At 47.3% G+C, this 25,147-nt stretch overlaps 3 protein-coding genes across 5 annotated transcripts; 1 reads left to right on the forward strand and 2 right to left on the reverse strand.

Annotated features, from left to right (window-relative positions):
- Positions 1–1,267: 1,267 nt before the first annotated feature.
- Positions 1,268–4,592, reverse strand: LOC123126292 (probable indole-3-pyruvate monooxygenase YUCCA11). Of its 3 annotated transcripts, none has more exons than XM_044546655.1 (5): positions 4,159–4,592; positions 2,341–2,954; positions 2,010–2,243; positions 1,804–1,926; positions 1,268–1,705 (listed from the first exon to the last, which is right to left on the reverse strand). In XM_044546655.1, exons 2-5 carry the CDS (start codon positions 2,950–2,952, stop codon positions 1,526–1,528), a joined length of 1,149 nt encoding a protein of 382 aa, XP_044402590.1. In that variant the 5' UTR covers positions 2,953–2,954; positions 4,159–4,592; the 3' UTR covers positions 1,268–1,525. The 3 variants fall into 3 exon arrangements, with proteins under 3 accessions (XP_044402590.1, XP_044402592.1, XP_044402591.1); XM_044546657.1 differs by having other exon boundaries at positions 3,536–4,592; XM_044546656.1 differs by having other exon boundaries at positions 1,552–1,719.
- A 7,281-nt stretch (positions 4,593–11,873) lies between these two features.
- Positions 11,874–13,682, reverse strand: LOC123123968 (ycf20-like protein). Its single transcript, XM_044544633.1, has 3 exons — positions 13,523–13,682; positions 13,171–13,407; positions 11,874–12,329 (listed from the first exon to the last, which is right to left on the reverse strand). Exons 2-3 carry the CDS (start codon positions 13,383–13,385, stop codon positions 11,876–11,878), a joined length of 669 nt encoding a protein of 222 aa, XP_044400568.1. The 5' UTR covers positions 13,386–13,407; positions 13,523–13,682; the 3' UTR covers positions 11,874–11,875.
- On the forward strand, positions 13,620–15,470 carry LOC123123967 (uncharacterized). The gene is made up of 2 exons (XM_044544632.1): positions 13,620–14,057; positions 14,997–15,470. Exons 1-2 carry the CDS (start codon positions 13,635–13,637, stop codon positions 15,243–15,245), a joined length of 672 nt encoding a protein of 223 aa, XP_044400567.1. The 5' UTR covers positions 13,620–13,634; the 3' UTR covers positions 15,246–15,470.
- Positions 15,471–25,147: the final 9,677 nt, after the last annotated feature.

The raw sequence follows: 25,147 nt of genomic DNA on the forward strand, positions 1-25,147 counted from the left end.
GGAGCCGGCCTGGAAGGCGGCGCTGGTGTAGACGACAGAGGAGGACGAACCGCAGCATGAAAGACCTTGGGGCGAGAGTCCTTGCGAGCTTGTGTTTCCGCCGCGAGTTGTAGCAAGGAACGTACTTCAGCGAAGGTAGGAGGGGGCCGTATCATCGGTATGAACGAGGCTTGCTTGTCAAAGTCTTCGCTGAGGCCGACGACGACGATATTGATTAGCTGTGAGTCGCTAACTGTATCGCCGAGTTCGCGGAGCTCATCGCCAATGGTCTTAACGCGCTGGCAGAACAGGTTCACCGGGGCGTCTTCTTGCACCATATTGCGAAGCTCGGTGTGGAGAGCGTTTTTCCGAGCGTCGGTGTTGCTTTGGAAGAGCTGACGGAGGGAGTGCCAGATGTTGGCAGCGGTGGCGCCGTCGTGATCGAGCATGTTGAAAATCTCGGTGGTGATGCGGGTGTAGAACCACTGGACGGTCGCGAGATCGTCTTTCAACCATTGCGGATCGTCGGGGCGGGGAAGACAGTTGGCGGTGACATGCGAGCGCAGGTTGCAGCGGCCGAGGTGGAGATTGAAGAGATGTCTCCAATGGTAGTAGTTGTGGGCGGTGAGATCAAGAACTATGGGGATGTAGGGGCTGACATCGGAGATTGTGTCAGCAAGAGATATTGGTGCGGCGAGGATGGGTGCAGGGTAGTTTTGTGGAGCTATGGTGAGGGCCGAGAGAGAAGCGGCCGCGGCGTTGGCAACCTTGGCGATGAGTGCGGCCCGGCGCTCGAAGTAGCCGGGGGGCGGCGGCGGCGGCGTTGGCGTTGGCGGAGCCATACCCTAAACCCTGAGATCGGTATCTGATACCATGAAAGCTGAATAAAACTGTTGCTTATTGATGATTTGGTGCGGCATACAAGAGTATATAAGAGGGTACAAACCGATTTAGGGTAGGGGTACAAAACTGACTTGGACTAGAAATCGTATACCATAATAACTACTCTAACACCATCGACACGACGTCATGTTCCGTGCCAGGCGGCCCTCTCTCAACCGCCTCCTCACTGACGCTGCCGTGGATGTCATGGCCTGATCTTTCAGGCTATGCAGCCAGACTTAAAATGATCATGGGAAGATTTGGGAAGCACTGACCAGAGTTTCAGAATATTTGGGAAACTACCCGAGCCTGCATGTTTAACTGCGGTTCCGGACCAATTCACTATACTCTGGAATATTTGGACCAGTTTCAGAATATTTGGGAAACAACCTGAGTACGCACAATATTTTGGACCAGTTTCATTAGATTATTTATAATAAAGGATAACTAAACCAAAAACCGGCAGAAAACAGTCAAATTTAAAACTTGGACACAACCTAGTGTAGATTCTAATGGTACAACACTAGGAATAATATTCTACTCCCTCCGTTTCTAAATAGTACCCTGACATCAACTAAATTTCGCAGCATCTGATTGAATCTATTATGGATAAATTGTAGGAATCCAACACTTTTCTCCTAGTAGAAGAAATATAAATGCTATTTTAGCTGCACATAGAGTCTATGCTGCGTTTAATGTCATTGGCGATGTTCTTAGCATCCATGGCAATACCGGCCAATCCCCTTCTCCCTAACCCGGCAGAGTAGAGCCCATTTGCCCCTTTCCAATGATTAGGGAATTCCTTCTTGGGCACGCCGTCGCTATTAAGCATGTCCTCATCATTCTGCACTTGCAAATCTTACTCGATTAAGAACATATAACAAGTCTTGCATCTAGAGAAGTTACAGTGCATGAAATTCAAATCTCAGTTTATCTTATTACCTTGAGCCACGAATTTGTTGTGCTTTTGTATCCGGTTGCAAACACAATGGCATCAAAGGAGGCTTCCTTCCCACCTTCAAATTCAATTGTTTTTCCTTTGATCTTAGTAATCCTTCCATGAACCTACAGCAGGTTAAAAACTATAACTTGTCATATATGAAACTAAATTTCTTATACTATGTATGTTTGACCGAGGATATGCTCACTTTAATTTTGTCTTTCTTGATTAACCCTATGGTGCCAACATCAATCACTGCGGATCGACCAGTTTCCGACTTCAGCACAAATGGACCCTTTTCTGGTCTTGTGATGCCATGCCTGGAGAGGTCCCCGAATACGGCATTTGCCATCATCAAAAGGAGACCATCTATCATCTTTAGAGGAAGATAATGGACTAGTGTCATCCCTAGTCGGATTAATTCCTTTGTCATTACATGAATCTGCAGTCACAAAAGGGTCACCATCTTTTACAATATGCAAGATAAAATAAGATCTATAAAAGAGATTTGCAGTTAAAGTCACATATAGTATACATACCGGACTTCGTATAATTATAGAAGTATTGGCACCATGAGAAGCAAGGTCGTAGGCGATCTCCATCCCAGAGTTACCAGATCCGATGACCAACACGTTCCTCCCGGAGTAGTCGATGCCTGACTTATAACATGATGAATGGATGGCCACACCCGGAAAGTTTTCCAGGCCAGGGATCACTGGAATATTCTCAACACTATTCTCACCACTTGCCACAACAAGAAACTTTGCCCTGTAATTAACTATTTTGCACTTTGCCATGTCGTGCGCCATGATGGACCAATATTTTCCATTGAAGTCATATGTGGATGACTCAACAACAGTGAGATACCTCGGATGGATAGCGAAACACTCAATGTAGTCATCCACGTACTTGATGAAAGTGTTCTTTGGTATGTATGTTGGGGTATCTGCAGGGTATGGCATGTGTGGCAACTCACAAAATTCCCTCGCTAGATGTAGCTTCAGACGGTCATACGTGCGGTTGCGCCATAGTGATGCGCTGCAATTCTCACGCTCAACGATGACATATGGGATGGAGAATTGGCTAACGCATGCTGCAGTTGCGAGTCCCGCAGGCCCTGCGCCAACAATCAAAACTACGACCTCCTCCATCACTACAACAACAGAGCCAATGAATGTGCGAGATTACATATGTATGTAGGATTTTTTTTGAGCTACATATGTATGTAGGATGGACACTCCATAGTAACTCGAGCTATATTTTGCTCCCTTGATAGAATATTGCGAAGAGCACCTACATATGTGGCTTATATATTCATATTTTTCACATGACAATTCTGTTTTTTGAACATGTTTATATTGTGAAAGTTAAAAGAAAACACATGTTTATATTATGGGATGCAGAAATGGTAAACTTTGGTTTACATTAACTCGGTATGTCATATTCCCTTCAATAATTAGAGAATTATAAATACCACATTTATTGTGAAATCTAATCTAGATACAAAATTGGTAGGAAACACAACTCCGTTCACTTACATTTCCCATCTAAATTCACAATAGAGACGATTTCCTATGCGTGGTGGTAGCTACGCACGCACTGTGATAGCTGCACATGCTTTGGCATAAGTGCCTTTTTCTATATATGATGTGTCGGGTTTCTTCTGGCATTGGCACAAGTGCATTTTTTTGTATAGAAATGACCTTTTCTCACTTCTCTTTATCTTTTCATTACCTTTTTGACACTTGTCTTTTTGTTGTGTAGAAAGGGCCTTCTCACTTCTCTCAGTCTTTTTGCTTGCCTTTTTGGCACAATTGCCTGTTTGCTTGCCCGGCTGGTCCAAAGTCACGATATTTCTGTTATAGTCATTTTTCATAGTCCAAAATAATCTACCAAAATACTTAGACTCCATTCTGTTACATTTCCCATCTAAATTCACAATATGATTCAGATATATTTAGGCCATATTTGATGCTTTTATTTTATTTTTGCAGGGAAATGCTTCTAATTACAATAACTACCAATTAAAATAAGTTAAGGTTATGTTCAGAATTTTTTTGTAATGTTTCCTCTTTTCCTCGACAACTTGGACAAGTTCTGCAGGAAATGCCCGATGAATAAACCCACCGCCTAAGTGTTAGTTGTGCGCCAAATATAGGGTATGTGGGTCTCCTTCCAGTGAAGGCTTCAAGGTGCATAATTCCGTAGCTTAACAGGTCGCTCTTCCTTGATGACTTTCCGAGTGACCCGTACTCTGTTCAAAAAAACGTTGTAGGGGAATGCGACAGAAAATGGAAATTTTCCGCACTACGAACATGCCCAAAATCATGCATACAAGGTTTAGATCTGATTATTACCAACTCGTAGCGCAGCGGAAGTATAGTCGGTGTAGATCGTCGATGCAGATCCCGCAGCTAGGATTTACAACCTCCCAACCGCGAGGATGTTCTTCCTCATCTATACCTCGGACAACCCTTCGGAAGGCGGTCGGAAAGTCCCTTGGACGGTGTCATGGACAGCTCTTCGGGAGGCACTCTCAGAAACTCGTACGGCCACTCGGACAGCCCTTTGGGAGGACCCTCGAACAGTCCCTTGGTCAAAAGATTGAACCTACGACCTCTCTATGGGGTTGCACACATACGGTGTCAGCTATCCGGCAGGGCTTCGCAGCCCAGAACTAGTTCCTGCAGGAACCCAGACAACCTTTTGGCTCTACGAAACTATTTTTTAGAAGGGAGAGAGAAAGCCAGATCATGCATGGCATGTGTATGAGATTTGGAGTGAGTGTGGAGAGCTCCTATCCACCTCTATTTATAGGAAAATGCAAGAGTAGGGTGGCACATGTAAACCCCAAAATGCCCATGCTATATGTCTCACATAAAAGACATGATGGGGAGGCAAGTGGAGCTTTACCCCTTGGCTGGCCACCACTAGTGGCCCCCTTCAAAAAGGGGCTCTTATCCTTCCATGTCATCGATCTAGATCTTTTGGGAAAAGCCCCAAAAAGTGGCTTTCTGAAAAGCATCTAAATAGTGTTTTCCACTATTCATGAAAATATTTTTCCGCGATCGTTTAATCCAAAAATATTTGTGAAGGTCCAGAACATTTCCAGTACCCCTAGTGCAAGCCGTGTAGCACCGTCGTGGACCATCTTAGGCTGCTCCGGCCGCACATGCTGTCGCACTCTGTCGACGGCATCATCAGCAACTACTTTGACTTCCCGCACTTCTTTGCCCGTCCCTCCTGCACAAGGATCGACGCCGCGTTCGACTCCGTCCAGTGCGGCAAAGACGACCTGACCAGCAGGATCATTGACCACTGGAATGGTCTCCTCCTCTACGACGACGTTTGGCAATGGACGCACATCTACGTTTGCAACCCCTCCACCTGGCGCTCCTCTCGTCTATTCAGGGCCTCGATCCCTTCCCAGGTCTGTGCTTTGTCGGCGCCTACCTCGCCTTCGACCCTGCCGTATCGCTGCACTACGAGGTGTTGTTGATTCCAGACGTGCTGGAGAAAACCACTGAATATGACGAGGAGGACCCCGAGGACTTGATGGAATGGCCACAGTCATGCCATCAGCTGATGGTGTTCTCGTCGAGGACCGGGAGATGGGAGGAGAGGGCCTTCGTTCGCGTAGGCGAGGCGCCGGGAACCATAGCCGACGTGTGGTCACATCTGGTGGTGGATCACAACTGGAAGACGGGGTATAGCTACGCCGAGTACTGGAGAGGAGCCGCGGGAAAGAAGCTTGGCCGCCCATCCAGACAGGTACTTTAGAAAGCGATGGATGATAGGTTCAAAAGCGAAGGACGGGAGGCGCGTGTGAGATAGAGGTAAATTTGGGGGGAGGAGGAAAGTGCACAGCCAAAGGTGAGGGCGATATTTTGGCTAATGATAGTATCCTTGTTGAGGGGCACGAATGTAGTTTTATGGAAATTGATGGCAAGACCAGTAGCCAGGGTGAAATTGTAAGCATATCCTTGAGGGTGGTCGCGGCTTGGGTGGAGGCCTGGGCTATGATTAGTGTGTCGTCGGCGTATTGAAGCACATATGCAGGACAATCGGTGTAAATCGGATGGCAAAGCTGGTCGGCATAATAAGCTTGAAAGATTAAAGGTTGAAGCAGGTCGGCGATGATAATGAAAAGGTAGGGGATAGGGGGTCACCCTGCCAAGTACCATTTTTGCAGTTAATCCAGGGGCCCGGTTTTCCATTTAGGAGTATTGCAGTCGTGCTAGAGACCAGCAAGTCTCTGATCCATGCTATAGTTTGGGGGGCACCCCTGGTGAGCAGAATGAGAAGAAGAGATTCCCAACAGGTTGAATCGAAAGCTTTGAGGAAGTCTAGTTTGAACACCATAGTGGGTGCCTTCCGAATGTGGCAGACGCTGAGAAGGTCGGCAGCGTAGATGAAGTTTTCAGCAATGTACCTTCCAGAGATGAAGCGGGTTTGGTCACCATGGACGAGAAGAGGGATGAGGGGCTTAATCCTGTTTGTGATAACTTTAGCTAGCGCCTTAGGTGTACAGTTTTGCAGCAAAATAGGTCTGAAGTTTTTCGTTGTTCTTGCCGAGTCTTTTTTTTGGAAGGGGGGTCATGTGGGCTCGGTTGAAACGCTTGACAGCCACCTGAAGGTTGGCGAAGTCATCGAAGAAAGGTAGGATTGTGTGTTTGATGTTATGCCAAAATTTTCGGTAGAAACCTGGTCCAAGGTCGTCTAGGCCAGGGCTGGCGCGTAAATTCATTTGAAAGAAGGCGTCTTGACTTTCCTGAGCAGTGAAGGTGGAGTCCAGATGGCGTAACTGAGGAATTTGCGTGGTGTAGAGATCGGAAAGGGAGAAAAGCCAAGTCGAGACCTTTTCAGTACCTAACAAATTTTTGAAGAAATTTTGGAGGATGGTTGCCTTATCATCATGGGCAGAGAATTCCACCCCGTTATCCTCGAGGATGGCGATGTTGTTTTTGCAGAACCGTTGGGAAGCGGAGACATGAAAGAACTTTGAGTTTTCGTCTCCGTCGACAACAGCTTTGACTTTTCCCCTTTGTTTCCAGAAGAGGACTTTTTCTCTGACCGCACGTTGAAGAGAGGTGATAACTACTAGTCGGAGGGACACCTCGGGCCGAGAGAGAGAGAGAGAGCACATTTTTCTTCAATGCGATCAATTCTGCCGATGACAAATTTACACTCAATTTCCCTCCGGTGGACATGTCTTAAAGTTTTTGACCACGCTTTGAGGTTGGACCGAGTGCGTTGATGGCGGTGGCAAGGTCTAAGTCAGATTGAGTGGTTGGAAGAGGACGAGGCTAGGAGACAATGTGTTTGCAAGCCGGGTGAAGGGCCTAGAAGGACTCAAAACGGAATAGACGCGAGCGAGGGATATGCAAGGAAATGTTTACGATGAGCGGAACATGGTCGGAAGAGAACGTGTTAGGGGGGAGAGGGTTGAGTTGGGAAAGCGATCATCCCAAACGAGGTTAAAGAAGGCTCTATCAATGCGCTCGAGGGTTGGGTTTAGCCGGTTGTTGGACCAAGTGAAGGACCGGTCGAGAAGAGGTAGCTCTAAGAGTTGCAGGTCAGGTCAGAGATAGCCGTGTTAAACAATTTCAGAACAATATACCTAGAGTGTTTAGAACAATTTCATAAAGTAATTTGAAAGACCGTCATAGGATGTGAGGGAGCATGCCATGTATTACCGACATACACGGCCATATATCTCCAAAGTAGTTGGATTCAGAGCCACTATAGCTTCATCATTCTTGTACTCGAAACATGTCAACTTGCATAGGTACTAATTGAGTAATTGCGCCATCGGTATCTGCTATGGATTTTTTTTTTGAGAGTACGCTAAAAGCGTACCTTAATTTTATAGAAGAGAGCAAGATAATGTACAAGAAGCCTGTGGATGGAAGCGAGCTTCCACCAAAGGCAAGAATTTAGACACACCCACTACACCCTAGTAGATTAACCTACGCCTACACTCTCACAAAACGCTGCAAACCCCGTCCCACCCAATCCGGCCATCTTCCAATCCTTGAGCTCAGCAACGACTTCTAAGGCCAGATCGTGAGCACTAAGCTGCTGACTCGTCCGATGAAACACCCTGGCGTTGCGTTGCTTTCAAAGAGCCCAACTGACTACAATGACAAGCGTGTCCACACCACGCTTGCTGCCTTTCCTATAGTGTGCCCGCGTGGCCAGCCACCAGTCCAGCAAAGAATCGTGAGCCTCCGGAATGCTACCTTGCAAACCCAGCACATGGAAGATAAAATGCCCCGCATAACCACATTGAACCAAGATGTGTTCCGCATTATCTTCATCTTGGAGGCAAGTGAAGCACGGGGAGGGGGCGTCTTGGAGGCCATGTCTCGCATGTCTGTCGGATGTCCAAATCCGGTGTTGCACTGCCAGCCACATAAATAACTTACACTTCAAGAGGGCCCAACTTCTCCAGATGCAAATCGCGTATGGGACTCTCTCGGCACCAAGACAAAGCCTGTGGTACATGGAACTAGCCGTGTAAATACCAGACGGGTCGGCCGGCCACGAGAAGGAATCTTCACCTGCAGGGTCACGGTTGACCGTGCTAATCGCCAGATTAAGGTGGAGGAGCTGCATGTGACCTCCAAAAGTATCTTCGCCCGAGAGATCAAGCAACCAATTCCCATTGTCAAGAACTCCCTGCACCGTGCGCCTGTTTATAGTGCGTGTGTCGACCATGGCGTGAATGAGGGGGGCTATGTCCTTAACAGCAAATCTGTGAATCCACCCATCTCTCCAAAACAGCACTCTATTGCCGGCTCCCACCGATATATGCACCAGACTGTCAAAGACGTCGCGAGCCTCCCTATCTACTGCCATCGGCAGGCCTTGCCATGGCCTCTCCGGATCAGTCCGTCTCAATCATTCCCATCTCACTCTCAACGCCAAACCTTGCAACTGAAGGTTGCGGATTCCCAGACCACCAAGCGAAGTGGGTTTGCAGACTGATTTCCAAGTTACCAAGCACTGGCCACCGTTGGATTTTTCCTTGCCAGCCCAAAAGAAGGATCCCATCCACTGCTCGATCTCTTCAAATACCCACACGGGAGCATGTGTCACCATGAAATGATGGATGGGTTTAGCCGCAATCACTGATTTGACCAAAACGAGCCGTCCAGGGCGATGGATGAGGCCTCTTTGCCAGGCCGGAGCAGACTTCTTAGCATGATCCAACATAGGCTGCCATTCCGCCCTCGTTAGTTGTCTAATGGCAAGTTGAAGTCCGAGATACTTGCAGGGGAAAGAACCCAAACGACATTGGATAATGGACTCCACCCGCGCCCTATCACTGTCATTGCCATGGATCAGGATCGCCACAGATTTGTGGTAATTAACTCGAAGGCCTGAGGCAGCACCAAAAGCATGGAGCACGTTCCGCGCGAACGTGAGGTCAAGCTCCCGTGGCTTGATTATCTGCTATGGATTGAGTGGCGTAAGATGAGCAACTTCCATATCTAAATGTGATTGATTTCCAGGGATGAAATCTCAACCTTCCATCAGCACACGATTGACCTCATGCTTTTGTGACAATTAACTCTGTCTATGTGCTGCGCCGCCGTGTGGCGCGATGGATCTGCTCCCCGAGGACGTGATCGGAGAGGTGCTGCGCCGCCTCCCCGGGCGGAGCCTCGCGGCCTCCCGTGGCGTGTGCAGGGCGTGGCGCGCCGTCGTCGACGGTCTCAACCTGCTCCTGCCGCACATGCTGCCGCACTCCGTCCGCGGCATCTTCACCAACTATTCGGGCTGCTCACGCCCGCGCTTCTTCGCCCGTCCCTGCAGCTGCTGCCCGGGGATCGACGCCGCGTTCGACTTCATCACGCCCGTGCAGCACGGCCAACACGGCGTGGACTGCGTGATCGTGGACCACTGCAACGGCGTCCTCCTCTACGACGACGGCTGGTACTGGACGAACCTCTACGTCTGCAACCCCGCCACCCGACGCTGGGCGCTCCTCCCGCCTCCTCCGGGGGACCATTACTACCCAGGCCTTTGCTTCGCCGGCGCCTACCTCGCCTTCGACCCCGCCGTGTCGCTGCACTACGAGGTCTTCCTGGTCCCAGACGTGCCCGAGAAAACCACCACTGACGACGACGAGGAGGAGGACCCGGAGGAGGGCTTGCTGGAGTGGCCACCGTCGTGCTATCGGCTGCAGGTGTTCTCGTCGACGGCGGGAAGATGGGAGGAGAGGGCCTTCGTCCGCGCAGGCGAGGCGGCCGGAACCGTAAAGGAGGTGCGGTCGCATCTGGAGGATCGTGACAGGTTCAGGGAGTATAGCTACGGTGAGTACTGGAGAGGGGCCTTGTACGTGCATTGCCGCGCCGGCGCTTTTGTTTCCAGGTATGTAGTTAAATTGGAATTGACGGTGCAAGCTATTGGGATCATGTCCTAGTTCAAGCTGACCAATCCATGTGTTGATTGTGATGATTATATATAGGTTTTGCACTTCCGAAGGTAACTACCAAGTAATAAAAGCGCCAACAAGCATGGAGGAAAACCATGACATGCAATCCCACTTCGCGAGATCGGAGAAGGGCATGTATTATGCTTGTTTGGATTACCTTAGACTTCGGGTGTGGATACTCTTGGAAGAATCACATGACTCAGAAATCTATGTAGCTCTTTATGACTCAGAAATTATTTACTCCCTCCGTAAACTAATATAAGAGCGTTGATCTAAAAGCTCTTATATTAGTTTACAGAGGGAGTACTACAGAAGCCATCCATTGGGTTTTGGTCATTGGCAAACCGAAGACGGTCGCTTATGTACACATCTTGCTTTCCTGATTTGCTGCCTCCAAGAGAATGATAGTGGAGATTCAGCCCACTCTCCTCATTGAAGACACTTTGATTTGTGCAATCCAAAGATCAGTAGCTCTCTATGCCTTAGAAATGATTTCTATAGAATGACGTGCCATTTCGACCAAAATCAAAGACAAAGGAACACAAGGGTGAAAATGGTTCCTCATTTGGACGCTCGCTTCAGGAGATATTTCGATTTGAAATTTAGATCTAAAATAGCATCCAAAACTCACTGGTGATGACAAGTGATGCACCTCATGTGCGCCACTAAGTTGCCACCGGTGGCAATTGGAAGTATAACATTTGCAAGTGGTACCCTGTAATTGGTGATTATCCACTATCTATTTATCGACAGAAGCAAGGTGTTTAATATCAATCTTAAACAATGAGCCCAATGTAGAGTGAAACCTACAGGCGACATAAATGTGGCTATTTCCCGCGTGTCTTATGGTTTATTAACTTTTGTAGTATTCCCACTGTAGGGTTATTCTTGTGACACGAACCTTAACATTAGAGCAGGGTTATTCTTGTTCTTATTCTATTTCCTGTTTGGTAATTATAGCCGGACTTGATTAATCTGCGCTGATGACGATCCCGGATTCCCGGTAAGAATGTTAGGTCCATGCATGTCCCCCGGCCCTCCTCCATCGTGCATATGTATATGCAACTATACTTATGTTGTTCTTTTAGGCCATGACGACATACGTATGTACATATAGTGGGACACTATTTCCTATTTGGTTCAGCAGCAATCTAATTTGCTCCCCCTTTTTTCCTCCCCCGAAAACCTCGCAGAAACAACATAAGCTAGCATCCCTGATAATTTGAAAATGAAACTAGTACGAACTATTTTTGGTTTTCCTGAAATGACAAATGAACCGACCATGGAGCCGACGTACATATGTATGATGGAGGCGCAACCTTGGAGTGCCTGATGAAGCATGAAGAGCAGCGGGACAACATCCATGCATTGTTTTGTAGCAAGACAACTTTGGTCCTTGATTAGTTGAGAGAGTGAGATGAGTGGCTGAACCTGGTCTGGTAGAATATCGTAACTGGATTCGTTTCATCGATGAAACGGAAGAGAGAAAAACACGAAGAACTGAGCAATATGTAACTCCAGGATCATCATGGATGCAAATGCGCCGTCAGGGTCGTCATGTATGCAGCTCCAGGCGTAACTTGAGCAACATTTGGCGGATGAACCAAGATACTAAATTCTGGAGCAAAATTTTACCAAAGCCCAGTAAATATATTAATCTCAAAGTTGAACGGACTACATGATTCAAGGAGTTCATCCACTTCATACTTAAATGAATCCAAGAACAATCCAAGCGTGAGCCCGGCTTTCCAGTAATTGAATATGGAAATCATATTCTTCATCCTGCCAAGAAGCGCAAAGGAAGCCCTGTACATGAGAGCGCCAATAACCTCGACGATGGCAACAGCAAGTCCAGCAGAAAGTATGTCCCAGTCGCCTGTTTGCCCGATGACGGTGGCAAATGCCGTGGCACAGTAAAACCCTATCAGGAAGAATAGGATCTTTACTGGAAACCCTCTACTTACTTTCTTCAGCTTGCCAGACAACTTCTTTAAAAAAGATTGAATTGCATTAAACAGCCGAGTGCTATTGCCTGAATTGTCTGGATTGTCGTCTGCCATAGTCTTGATGGCCCATTGCATCCCCCTACAGAAAGAACAAAATAGTTCGAATTAATATGGTATTGAACATTGTCAGAAGAAAGCATGCTGTCTTTCACGACACAGAACAATAGCTCGGCAAAGGAAGGCAGAGGAACACGCAGAGCAGATTGTTAGATCAAATGCAACTGACAGTGAACTGTTGCAATAAAGACCATCTGATGGCACAAAAAAACACAAGAGCCCTTAATTAAAACTGAGTTCTCAACCCATGCCATTTAGAATGCACTCACTGAGCTAGCACTCATTTCGGCTTCTCTAACTACAGAACCGTGCAAGGACCCACCAACTGAATAAACGGAAATCCCACATTCTCTCCCTAGTTGATATTTGATGCACAAGGACTAGGGGTGCAGAGCGGCGCCCGAACCCGCCCCACTTCATATACAAAATGAAAATTTCTAGTTATAGCTGGATTCCAGTACGCTAGTACAATTTGTGCTAGCTTAGCACATTGGCAGGTCTTGGCAGGACGCCACCCTGCACCCCTAATAAGGACATCAACCTTCAGTGAACAGGTTAAATCTGGGAAACTTAGGTTAGGCATAACTAATCGCATTATTTACCCCTAAACGCCGCAGTATCTGATTCGAACAAACAAATCGCTTTAACAATCTCCAGTCACACATGTTGTCTAGAAAACACAAGACTGAACAATTCCTCATTTTTTACGGAAACCTGACTGAATACTGCAATACTCATCAAACGACCTTCATCGGTGAAATCGATACAAATCGCACAAAAACGTGTAGGTTGTAGCTACTTATTTGGGTATTATTCAGAGGTCTGTGTGTGGTAAGTGGTAACACACTGACAGTAAAGACTACCTGCTGCTTCTGCCGAAGGAAGGGGGCGAACGCACCAAGCGGAAGCTCCCCTGCTGCTTGTTCCGGCAGCACGCGATGGCGGCAGCCCCTCTCGGAGCGCAGGAGGACGCGGCAGCAGCGGCGACAAGGTTCCTCGACCTCGACAACCCCGACCAGCAGCGGCACCCCGGCTGCGACGAATGGACGGCTCCCTTGCACAGACGGAGAGCTGACATGTGCGCTGCCCGAGCATCCGCGCTGCACACACGGGATTCGACCAAAAAATCTCAGACATTTCAACCAAATCGGCCTCTGACGGAGCTCGCGCCCGAGCGTATTGAGGGGGAGATTGGAGGAGGTGCAGGTGGATTACCTCGGAGGAGGCAAGTTCGTCAGGCGGCGGCGGCGGTCTCACCGGCCGCCGCCGGAGACCGCGGCAGTCATCGGCGGAGAGAGATATGGGATGGATGGTTGGTCGGGCTGCGATGGCCGCCGAGACAGTGAAGGGGAAGAGAAGCGGGCCAAGCCCATGGACGGACCCAAATGTAATATCTATCTATGGGCCAGAGTGTAACTACAACTACATTACTAGGGCTTCCCGTCGTGGGCCACTCACTCCTCGTCTTGGGCTTCTCTCGGCTGAAACCCCAGCGAAGCGAGCGGGCGGCGGCGGCGGCGATATGCAGTTCCTGCGAGGCGTCGGCGGCGGCGGGGGAGGAGGGGCCACCTTGGGGTCGACGGCGTGGGAGGCGTTCAGGAGGCATTTCTCGCGGAAGCGGGCGGTGGACATCCGGCGGATCAACCCCAAGGTGCCCAAGGAGGAGGCCGTGGCCATCTCCGGCCGCCTCCTCCAGATCCTCGCCGACCACGGGCCCCTCACCGTCGGCAGCACCTGGAACCACGCCAAGGTACCCTACTCGCCCTGCCCGCCCGCGCGCCAACTCACTCGGCTCGGCTGCCCGTGCGTGTGTCACCAACCCTTAGCGATTGCGCTCGATGTATTGCTGCGGCTTTGACTGTTCGTCCATGGCCGGCCAGTAAGATGCAGTAGTAGTAAGAGCTGATGGAACTGATGCCCGGAAGCAAGTAGTAGAGCTTGCCCTCGGCCTAGACTACCTTTTTTTATCAGATGATGTTTAGACCAGGAAGATTGTAGTTTCTGCCCTCTTTTTAGTGCCTTGGCTTTCTTGCATTTGGGAAGCAAACAAAGTAGGAGTAGATAGTTTTACTCTTCTTCGCGCTTAGCCGTACTCTTGTATATCAATACCAGTTGGTCTATTACAGACTAGTGTCTTGTGATTAGATGCAATATGGTGTATGCTCAACTCAGTGATCTGCGCATGAGTATTTGGGTGCTACTGCTAGTAAGAACCTTTTGCAATTAGGTTTTAGTCATCCATTGTCACCGAATAAGCTGAATGTGTATGCTATGATAGCCACCTAGAGTTGTGGTGAGGTAAACAAATGATACCTGTTTATGCCACTTCTGTTTTAGATGCTCAATGTTTGTTACTGCATGAGTTTGTTATGTTTCTTCAAAGCTTGGGAAATGGCCCGTCCTTCTGGACATGCAGTTAGTCTGAATCTGACTTATGCCTCATCATTCCGACTAACTGCTTGCTCACTTCATGGCACTTGGAGAACATCAACCATCTGTTTTATCCATTCTTGCGTTCTGGCATTCTAACTAGTATTTCTACAATCTCCCAGTGGCGGTTTATATCTATGATGCGATACTACTGTTTGTATCTAAGCAAGAGCTTGTGATTTGAAGATCATGTAATTCCACTGCTTATATCTAATCAAGTGTTTTTGTGCTGATGCAAATCATCTAACGATGGCGACAGGATGCTGCGATCGACGGCCTGAACAGCAAGACCCACATGAAGATCCTGCTCAAGTGGATGTGGGGGAGGAGGATCATCAAGCTCTCCTGCACGCAGGCCGGTAACACCAAGAAGTTCCTCTACTCGCCGTTCACCGCCGAAGATACAGAGGCGGCTGAGGAGCCAGCCGAGGAGCAGCCGAAGAGGAAAGGGTGGAAAGGGAAACACCCAAAGTACCAGACCAAGAAACAGCCGGCAACAGCGGCTTGACCCTGGTCTGCCTGCTGTGAGCATCCCTTTCGGGCATTTTCGCGCTGCTGCTGTTATTTTTTTCTGTTTTTTACTTAGCACAGAATAGTTTTCTCGTCATCTGTTTGACATCAAAGGATTTTGTGATGGACCATTTGGGTTGGCGCAAATTACGCTGGCAGGCCAGTTTGCTAGGCTCTGTGTTGTAGACTCGCTGTCTGGTAGAATAATATGATGACATGATAATCTAGTACTCCCTCCGTAAAGAAATATAAGAACAACGTTTGGATTAGTGATCTAAATGCTCTTATAGAGAGAGTATCTATCAGTCTTAAGATGCGTTTGTCTGAGATTTGTGTGACTGCACTGGGGCTGGGGTAACCGGGGTGAGGCCAGAAAGGAGGATCTGTTAGCGTAAGGTGAAATGGGTCCTTCCTCTTTGTGTGTACAATGTGCATCCGTTTGCTTCTCTTTCAATTTTATTTTATTTATGAAACTACTCCCTTCCTTTTACCATTACAAGCAAGAGGTGTACCGCCGCCACGAATGCGGCGCGTTCCCTTTGGTCACACGCGGGAGGATAGACGGCAAGGGGTTCATTGGATTTTTAGAGCCAAAATTTGGTAAAGCTCTCTCTGACTGACAGAATCGCCAACATTTGACAGTTGTGGCTATTGTTTGATTAGAAGAATTGCCAAAAATTAGAGCCTAACAAATCGGATGCCATTTTTTTTCAATGTTTTTTTTTTGCGGGGTAGCTGCTAATTTATTAGGGTTGCTGAAAAAAAGGCCTCCAAACCAAACCAAGCAGGCTCTAAGTGCTCTGGGTGCTGCTAAATCCATGGCGTGTGTGCAAATTACGAGTGTCACGGCTTGTTGTTGTGTGTACAATACACTGTGCCTCCCGGTGCTTCTGTAATTTTTGCGGGGGTAAAATAGCTAGGATTGTCTTCTTCCTTTTCACGAGCAAGAGTTGTACAAGCACGAATTCGGCGCACGGCAAGGGGTTGATTGGTTTGGAGCTAAAAATTTGGTAAACCTCTAAAGTACTGTAATTGTCAAGAATCGACAATTTTGGCTAGTGTTTTTTGAAGGAAGGCCAACATTTGACAATTTTGGACAAATTGCCAAAAAAGTGAGCCTGAAAATTTGACGTAATCGGCTGCCAATTTATACGTATTAGTTAGGGATGCCAAAAAAGTCTCCAGGAGAAGACAGACATGATGGCATTGCCGCTGCCTCGCGCGGCCTTCCTGCTGCTCCTCCTCCTCGTGGTGGTGGCCGTGCCGAGCCCCATCTCGCAGCCGCCGGCGCCCACCGCGTCCCCGCTCCTCCGCCCCGACGCCGGCTCAGACAACGACAACGGATCCGCTGCTTCCCCCGCCCCCGCACGCTCCCCCTGCGACTGCGAGGTCAAGGCGTCTCGCCGGCGCCGTCGTCGGCCCTGCACTCCGCCGCCACTGAAAAGGACGACGAGTACCACAAGAAGAAGCACAAGGCCCCGGCGGCGATGGATGTGAAGGCCGGCAGTGGCGGCGCGAGAGGAGATGAGTGGCGCCAGCGGGACAAGGCGGGCGTGTTCCATTTTTCTTCCTTTTACCGCTACAAGAAACAGGTGTACCGTCATGAGTGCTGTGTGTACCTAGAGGACGGACGGTAAAAAGGCCAAGATTTGGTACTCCCTCTGTTCTACGTACTAGATTGTAGTGCGCATAAGTTTTTTTGGCATATTCCATATTGTAGTGCGTATTAGCAGCCGCAATCGCCCCGCTTTATCCCCTTCCTCCCGCACAAGCACCACGACGAGTAGAGTAGTTGTCAACATTTGGCAATTTTGGCTAGTGTTTGATTGGAACAGTTGGCAAACATTTGAGCCCAACAAATCGGCTGCCAAACAAAGCAAGCTCTAACCTCTTTGGGTACTGCTAAATTCATTGTGTACGTGCAAAGCATGAGCATTCATGACTTAAGTTCCGACGGACTGCATTATCAGCCCGGTTGAATTGATGAATTCCATTCTCTTCCTTTTTTTGGAGTCTGTTCTCTTCTTTTTACCATTATTACAAGCAAGAGGTGTACCGCCATGAATGCCTAGTACTCCCTCTGTAAACTAATATAAAAACGTTTAGATCACTACTTTAGTATTCTAAACGCATTTATGTTAGTTTACGGAGGGAGTACTCTTAAGAGCTGATCGAACTGGTGCCCGGAAGCATGTAGTACAGCTTGGCCTCTGCCTAGGCTGGTGACGGAGCAAATTACGCTGGTAGGCCAGTTTGCTAGGCTCTATTGTACACTCAGCTGGTAGAATAATGATGATATGATAATCTAGTACTCCCTCTGTTTCGAATTATTTGTAGGAGTACTAGATTTTCCATAGATACGGATGTGCTCAGACATGTTTTGGTGTTAGATACATTTGTATCTAGAAAAATCTAAGAAATAATTTGGGATGGAGGTAATATCTAGCACCCTTGAGATGCGTTGTCTGGGGTTTGTGTGGTTGCACTATGTAACCAGGGTGAGACAATGGGCTGAGCCATCGGTATCTCCAGAAAGACAACAAGGGTGTGTTTGGTAGCCTGCTTAGAGGCCAACCACTGGGTTGTTTGCCTGCCCGCATCGCACAAAGATTATTAGCACTTCCCGGCCAGGCCAGCTAGGAACGGCCAAATCGGTAGTTTCTAGCGAGTAAGGCTCGGCCGAGGCGGGGGAAGGGAACACAGCGCTGAGCTCATGCGACCACAGAGATGGCGCGAGCTCATGCGCATCTTCGAAAAATCGGTGGGGGGATTTCGGTTGACCTCTCGCCGATTCGGTCGCCATATATAGCCCCCTTTTGCCTCATAGCCAAAACTCCCGCCGACGCGCATCGACACCGGCGAGCAGATAAGCGGCACTCCTTCCCAGTCCGGCGGTCCACAGCGGCGGCGACTCGTGACCACTTCTTCTCCGACCGTTTTGGTGTCTCTCGCGAGCTGCAGCGATGGCCTCTGTGAGTTCAATCACCCCCTTCTCTGTACTCGATGTAGGTACATCTGAGATCATGTGGTAGGGTTTGATGTTCGAGCTTGTGGTAGGGTATGATCTGTGAGCATCTTGTAGCATGGTTGTATTTGGGTGCCAATATGTGAGATTTTGATCTTGTAGCATGCTAGGGTAGTGTTGAACACACTGGATTGGTAGCTAGCTGTGATGTATGCTGCTCATATGGTGCTATGTTGAGCTAGATTGTCCGGTAGTGTGTGATATGCTCATTTTTATTTTGTGCAGCGATTGTAGGAATGACCACGCAAACGCAAGATCTTAGCCAGGGCCTTATCCTGTCTGAGAGCCAGTTCCCTATGTCCTATGTCGAGGACTCCCAGCCCCCTTGATGAACAGATGTCTGCTGATTCAGATGTGTTCGAGGTTTCAGGCATGGGTCCTCCTTTTGTGCCTACAACCTTTATGCTCGCTGAGCCAAGTGTTGCTGCTGCTGCCGCTGCACAATTGATAGCAGTAGAGGCCAAGAAGGATGGTAGGGGGAACAGCATGAAGTGGCAGTCGTTCATGTCTACGTTCGTGCTTAACAAGATGTGTGAGCTCACATCTAGTAGGGTTAGGAGTGACAAGGGCTTCACGGAGGTGCATTTGGACACCTTTGCGAAGAAGGTGTTCGAGTTTTGTGGCCAGGAGATGACTTCCATCCAGGTCTACAACCACCTCAGAAAGTAGAGAGCTCGATGTATCATAGTGTCCAAGCTCACAGGCCTTAGCGGCGCCTCATGGAATCAGAACACTTGATCGATCGTTCTGGAGTCAGAACACTACACCGACCATGTTGCGGTTAGTTCACGCCCCCCTTGTTTTTTGTCAACCATTGCCTTCTCGCAACTAACAACGTTGTGTTTCTTTCTTAGGACCATGCCAAACACGTTGAGTTCCTCAACACACCCATCCAGAACTACAACCAGATGGAGCACATCTTCTCCTTTGGGTTGGCAACTGGCAAGCATACCATGGGCTCCAGTGAGCGGTTCGCCCATGCCTGAGTTCCCAAAGACCCCGGATGCAGAGGCGGTCCTTGATGGCCCTGACAAGTCTTCTGAGCACGTCCTTGTGCTTGATAGGAAGAGGAAGAGGGGCGGCTTGATGGAGGAGGAGATCAGTGTCTTCACCAGCATGATAGAGGCAGTGAAGGAGGTGACAACTACCATCAGGGAGAGCAAGTCCCTCGACATCCACACTGAGTTGTACACCGCCGTCATGGACCAAGGTGGCTTCAGCCAGGAGGCTCTAATGGTTGCTTTGAGCCACCTGCTTGACAACAAGAACTAGGGTGTTCGTTTGTTGCCATGGCAGACACTCACAGGATGCTCTGGCTCAGGAGCTGACTAGGCAAGCACTACTACTAGATGTAGTGATGCCTCTGGTTAGTGCGTTCATGATCCTCGATGACGATGGCAATGGCAATGATGATGGAGACGATGATAACGATGACGACATACATTTTTTGTAGCTCGGGCTTGAAAACTATTTGATGGTTTGTATATTTTGCTGAGGTGTTATATACTAACCGCTCACGATGATCGTGAACTTGTGGTGGTAGGATTACACCCTCTTTTGGATGTGGTGGTAGGATGACAGCATAGTAGTGCTGGGTTGAACTTTCTATGATGTATGATCATGCATGCTTACTACTGCTCTTCTGTTCCATTATTGCTTGCTGTTTGTGTGCTCAATTGCTTGCTGCTTGTGTGCTCCATTGCTTGCTGCTTGAACTATTTTCTTCTGCACTACTAGGACAAGTGGTATGCGATGTTCATCGAGAGGGCTCCAGGGGTTTACAGTTCATGGGAAGCTTGCAATGAACAAGTGTCAGGGTACAACAACAGCAGCCACATAGGGTTTAAGACTACGCAGGCTACAAAAGATGCTTACTCCAAGTTTGTGCGAAAGCAGGCGTGCAATGGTGTTGAAGTTGGCAAGGTGGGGTGCCTTTTACATTTTTCTTTCTTTCAGCCCATGTCACCCTCCCACCTCAGCAGTAGCGCGGGGTAGGGTGCCCGCGCTACTATTAAATAGAAGAAGCGCTCAGAGAAGACATGCGCTACAGGTACATCTTAGTAGAAGCGCCGGTCTAGCTAACCAATGCTACTACTAAGTGCTCGCCAAGGCACCCCCGGGGCAGGCCACAGTAGCAACGTCGTGTATATTACCCGCGCTATAACTAACTGGATAGCAGTTGCGTTGGTTAGCTTCCTCTTGCTGCAAGTATGGATACACGGGGCCAATTGATGGGCCCTAGTTAACAGCAGCGCGGGATCGCAAACCAGCGCTACAGGTATTAGACTTAGCTATAGCGCGGGCCTTGTGCCCTACGCTACTACTAAGCCCACCTTATCCCCTACCCGGCCGTCGTTTTCCTCATCACTCTCCTCGCCGCCGTCGCTCTCGCCCGCTGCCGCTGTCAACAATGTTGGAAATATGTCGTAGAGGCAATAATATTTGTATCATTGTATTTATGTATTCATAATTAAAGAGTTTATATTCTATGCTATAACTGTCATGAGCCTGGAATACGTGATTCAGTGAAAAACTCATATGCACGTGTGGAATGATAAACGGTTAAATAAAAGGTTCCTAGTCTTGCCTCTTGGACTAGCTTAAGTGTTGTTGGTGATCATGTTTTTCGGATCTTAGGATATCGTTTAAGTATTAAACAATAGTCCTAAAATAATTTGGAGATTATGACACTGGAAGAATGATCCTATTGAATCGACTCAATCTTGTCTGATATGAATTGAGTTAATATTGTTTGTAATCAATTGTAATAACATGGAGTGTGATGGAGACAAAAGTGTCCCGTCTTTCGATGAGATGGTGGCTATCGTTTTTGGTGGAGTAGACTTTGACGATCTGACTACGAACGTGCGAAGACGTCGCGCCTTAACAACCGTTAAACCAAATCTGAGAGGTTATTTACCACGCCGGAGCACGATCAACCTAGCCACGAGGGTCTGTTTTCTACACGCAAAAGAAGAACAAGCAAAAAACTGAAATTGCAATCTGGATATTCCGAATATGAGAGGAAAGCTTTATTAATGAAGGCGGGGTTCTGTGACGTCTTTGTCTGGTCGTTGAACACGAATGAAGTGCATGAAGTTGCAGCTATGGCGAACATTTAACTAAACAAAACCCAAAGTCTAAACAACGCCCTAAGGGCTGTATATATGGGGCAATAGGGGGAAATTTTGTGACCCCTTGGAGCATGGATCCGAAACCAACCCTAACTCTGTTTCCCCACACATACGAACTCTAAAAACAAACTATGCTGAAGTATTTCAAAATTACATGGCCTAGCCCAATAATTAGGTGACACAACACCTATAATAGCATCTGGATGAAATTAATGAAGAAGCATCTTGTATATTTCGTCCAAGCCTTCGTGCACTCATTATGGTGGCTTTAAAGCGCTGAAATCATCACTTGAAACTCCGTCTTGTTCCCCTTGCGCATGCCATCATCTCCATGCTTGATCATACTCTAATGTTCATCTTTCTTGTCCAAGCTATGGCCTTAATTTGTAAGCAAAATAAATGTATCCAATTTAGGCACCATCATATTCTCATGAACATTAGAATCATTACCAAGAAACGAAAGTACCTGGTAATTTAATTGGCGTGCGCGAGCTCTATTAATTGGTCCAGTATATGTGGTAGTAGGGGCCGTGGGTGTAACTTTGTTAGTGATGTCCTCATCAATGTTAACGGGTGATTTTGCTGCTTAGACCATGAGAGTATCATGGTCACTTCTTACCGTACCGTGGGCTTTTGGGTTGCTCAAACGTCACTTGTAACACAGTGATCATAACGACAACCACTAGTAGAAAAAGGGTCTAATGTTCAGCATATTAGTACTAGTTTGTAGATGAACCAGCACTAATGGTCACATTAGTGCCGGTTCAAACGGCTAGGCGGGCGTTGCTCATTAGTACCGGTTCGTGGAGAACCTTTAGTACCGGTTCATGCCACGAACCGGTACTAAAGAGGCTGTGGCAGGCTGTTGGCAGGCTGGGGCCCCACCAGCACATTTAGTACCGGTTCATGCCACAAACCGGTGCTAAAGTTTTTAGTTGCAACGGTTTTTTAGTCCCACCTCGCTCGGCTAACAGGGTTTTTACCACCTTAAATATGTTACTTCTTAAACTATCACAACCACTTGGTCTTTAGTGAACTGTATGTGTAGGATCTGTGGCCGCAATAGGAATCTTCGCCGGTTCTTAAACCGGGGAAGATTCCTATTGACAATTTAGATTCTACACAAAAAGATCATTGATGATCAATGTATTTTTGATATATATTTTAACATGTTTACACTGACGAAAACTCATCTGTTACACCGACACTTTGTTTTTTCAAACTTATTACAACTCTAGACTTCTTTGCGTTCAATATGCACCATTCAAAGCCACGTCATCAACTTTCAATCCTTTCTGACATCATTTGCTATTTTTCATGCATTTACAGATTTGTTTTGAGTTAAATGACCCTGAAATTAAAAAGCACTACAAATGAACTCTGAAAAGGTTGAAACTTGGCATGGTATCATCATTTCATCCATATATCATGTGCGAAAAAAGTAGAGAGGGTTACGGCAAAACTGGATGCACTTCGTGTACAAACTGACAATCTCTTTCGAAGTATCAGGGTTTCGGACGAAAACTCATCTGTTACACCGGCACTTTATTTTTTTAAACTTATTACAACTGGAGACTTTTTTTGCGTTCGGTATGCACCATTCAAAGCCACATCAACAACTTTCAACCCTTTCTGACATCATTTGCTATTTTTCATGCATTTACATATTTGTTTTTAGCTAAATGACCCTAAAATTGAAAAGCACTACAAATAAACTCTGAAAAGGTTGAAACTTGGCATGGTATCATCATTTCACCCACATAGCATGTGCGAAAAAGTAGAGAGGGTTACGGCAAAAACTGGATGCACTTCGTGTACAAACTGGACAATCTCTTTCGAAGTATTAGGGTTTTAGACGAAAACTCATCTGTTACACCGGCACTTTATTTTTTTAACTTATTACAACTCTAGACTTTTTTTGCGTTAGTATGGACCATTCAAAGCCACATCATCAACTTTCAACCGTTTCTGGCATCATTTACTATGTTTCATGCATTTACAACTCAAGACTTGGTATGGTATCATCATTTCACCCACATTGCATGAAATTAAATTTTTTGTACCTAAAGCAAAAATATTCACAAAGAAACTCTAAAGACAACATAAAACAACTCAGAAATAAATAAAGCAGAAAAAAGACAACATAAACAAAAACTCTGCGCGCTGCCCAGTGGACCTGCCTGGCCTTAGGCCTGGAAATAGGCCCATAAGGCCGAGCAGGCCCACAGGGCAGCGCGGAAAAGTTAGGCCCGAAAGCCTGCTAAAGAGAGGAGCTTGAGAGAGCTACCGCACTGGGGCTTATAAACCAGTGCGGACGTCTCTCGACTAGCGAGGTGGGACTAAACTTGTCGCACAGGACCTGCGCCAGCGTTTAGTACCGGTTCATGGCTCCACCCGGTACTAAAGGGTGGCCTTTAGTACCGGTTGATGCCACGAACCAGTACTAAAGGGGTCGCTTCCTGCCGTTTCGCCTGGCCAAATTTGACCTTTAGTACCGGTTGGTGGCTCCAACTGGTACTAAAGGCATCTCCTATATATATAGCACTTACGAAAATTTCAGTTAGTTTCTTCTCATCTGCTTCTTCGTCGTCGCCGCGCCCATCCCCGTCGCCGCCCTCGCCGTGCCCGTCCCCGTCGTCGCCGCCCCGCCGCGCCCGTCCCCGTCGCCGCCCCGTCACCGCGCACGACGCCACGTCGCCGCCCCCGTCGCGCGCGCCGTCGCCGTACGTCCCCATCCCCGTCGCCGCCGTACGTCCCCGTTCGTTGCCGCCCCGGCCGTCGTGGTCGCCCGGCCCGTCCCCGTACGTCGCCGCCCCCCGTCGCCTCGCATCACCGGCCGTCGCCCCCGCTGTAAATATTTTGTTTTTTTTGTTTTTAAATTTTTTATACTTTTAGTTTATATAAATGCATGTTAGATTAATGTCAATTGTTAGATGATTATATAGAAATGTTAGATACTAATGTCATAGATGAATTAGATAGAAAATAATGTAGATATATTAATGTCAAATTTAGGTATATATATGAGATTTGATGATCTAATAATTAATTAAAAGTTTACTATAGAACTAGTCTAATAATTAATTAAAAGATTTAAAAGTTTACTATATATGAGATTTTAGTAAGAAGCTTAGAACTAGTTTATTTTTAGTAAGTGCTTAGTTGAATTAATAAAACTAGTTGAATTAATAGAACTAGCTAGTTGAATTAATAGAACTGCTAGTAAGTGTTTATATCAATTAATGTTTCAACTATATATGAACATAGGAAATGTCTGACGACGAGAATGATTTCGTTATGTGCGAATACTGTGAAGACACGTGCGACAGAAATTTCCTAGTTGATGGTAGGCGCTTCAGCATCAAGCTGGATGAGACCTTCGAAGTGAATGCAGTAAGTCACAATGACAAGTCTTTTTTCATAATTAAGCATATGCTTCATTTGCTTCAACTTATAATTTTAAATTTTTACTATTCTACTAGCGTATCCCCTGCCATGCAAGAATTTTTGTCTTGGATAAGATAGGTTTCAGTACTATGAAAACTATGGAGGTAAAGAGAGTTTACTTGAAGACCGAGCATGGTTATACTTTCCACGCAAAATTATACAATGCAGACACCTACACCTATTTTGAATGCAAAACTTGGCAAGCACTATGCAAGGCTTATGCATTTGAGCCTGATATGGTTATCACCTTTGATATTCGTCCGGAAGATGATATTGAAGGTAATACCGATATCT

The sequence above is a fragment of the Triticum aestivum genome, chromosome 5D (genome assembly GCF_018294505.1).
Source record: "Triticum aestivum cultivar Chinese Spring chromosome 5D, IWGSC CS RefSeq v2.1, whole genome shotgun sequence".
NCBI classification, from domain to species: domain Eukaryota; kingdom Viridiplantae; phylum Streptophyta; class Magnoliopsida; order Poales; family Poaceae; genus Triticum; species Triticum aestivum.

Coding starts and splice junctions, on each gene's coding strand:
- LOC123126292 (XM_044546657.1), bottom strand. CDS start 3,713: ATGGAGTCTAAGTATTTTGGTAGATTATTTTGGACTATGAAAAATGAC. Junction 2,955..3,535: donor AAAAGACAAGTGTCAAAAAG/GTAATGAAAAGA, acceptor CTGTTGTTGTAG/TGATGGAGGAGGTCGTAGTT. Junction 1,927..2,009: donor TCAAGAAAGACAAAATTAAA/GTGAGCATATCC, acceptor AACCTGCTGTAG/GTTCATGGAAGGATTACTAA.
- LOC123123967 (XM_044544632.1), top strand. CDS start 13,635: ATGGCCGCCGAGACAGTGAAGGGGAAGAGAAGCGGGCCAAGCCCATGG. Junction 14,058..14,996: donor GCACCTGGAACCACGCCAAG/GTACCCTACTCG, acceptor CGATGGCGACAG/GATGCTGCGATCGACGGCCT.
- LOC123123968 (XM_044544633.1), bottom strand. CDS start 13,385: ATGTCAGCTCTCCGTCTGTGCAAGGGAGCCGTCCATTCGTCGCAGCCG. Junction 12,330..13,170: donor TCCTTCGGCAGAAGCAGCAG/GTAGTCTTTACT, acceptor TTCTTTCTGTAG/GGGGATGCAATGGGCCATCA.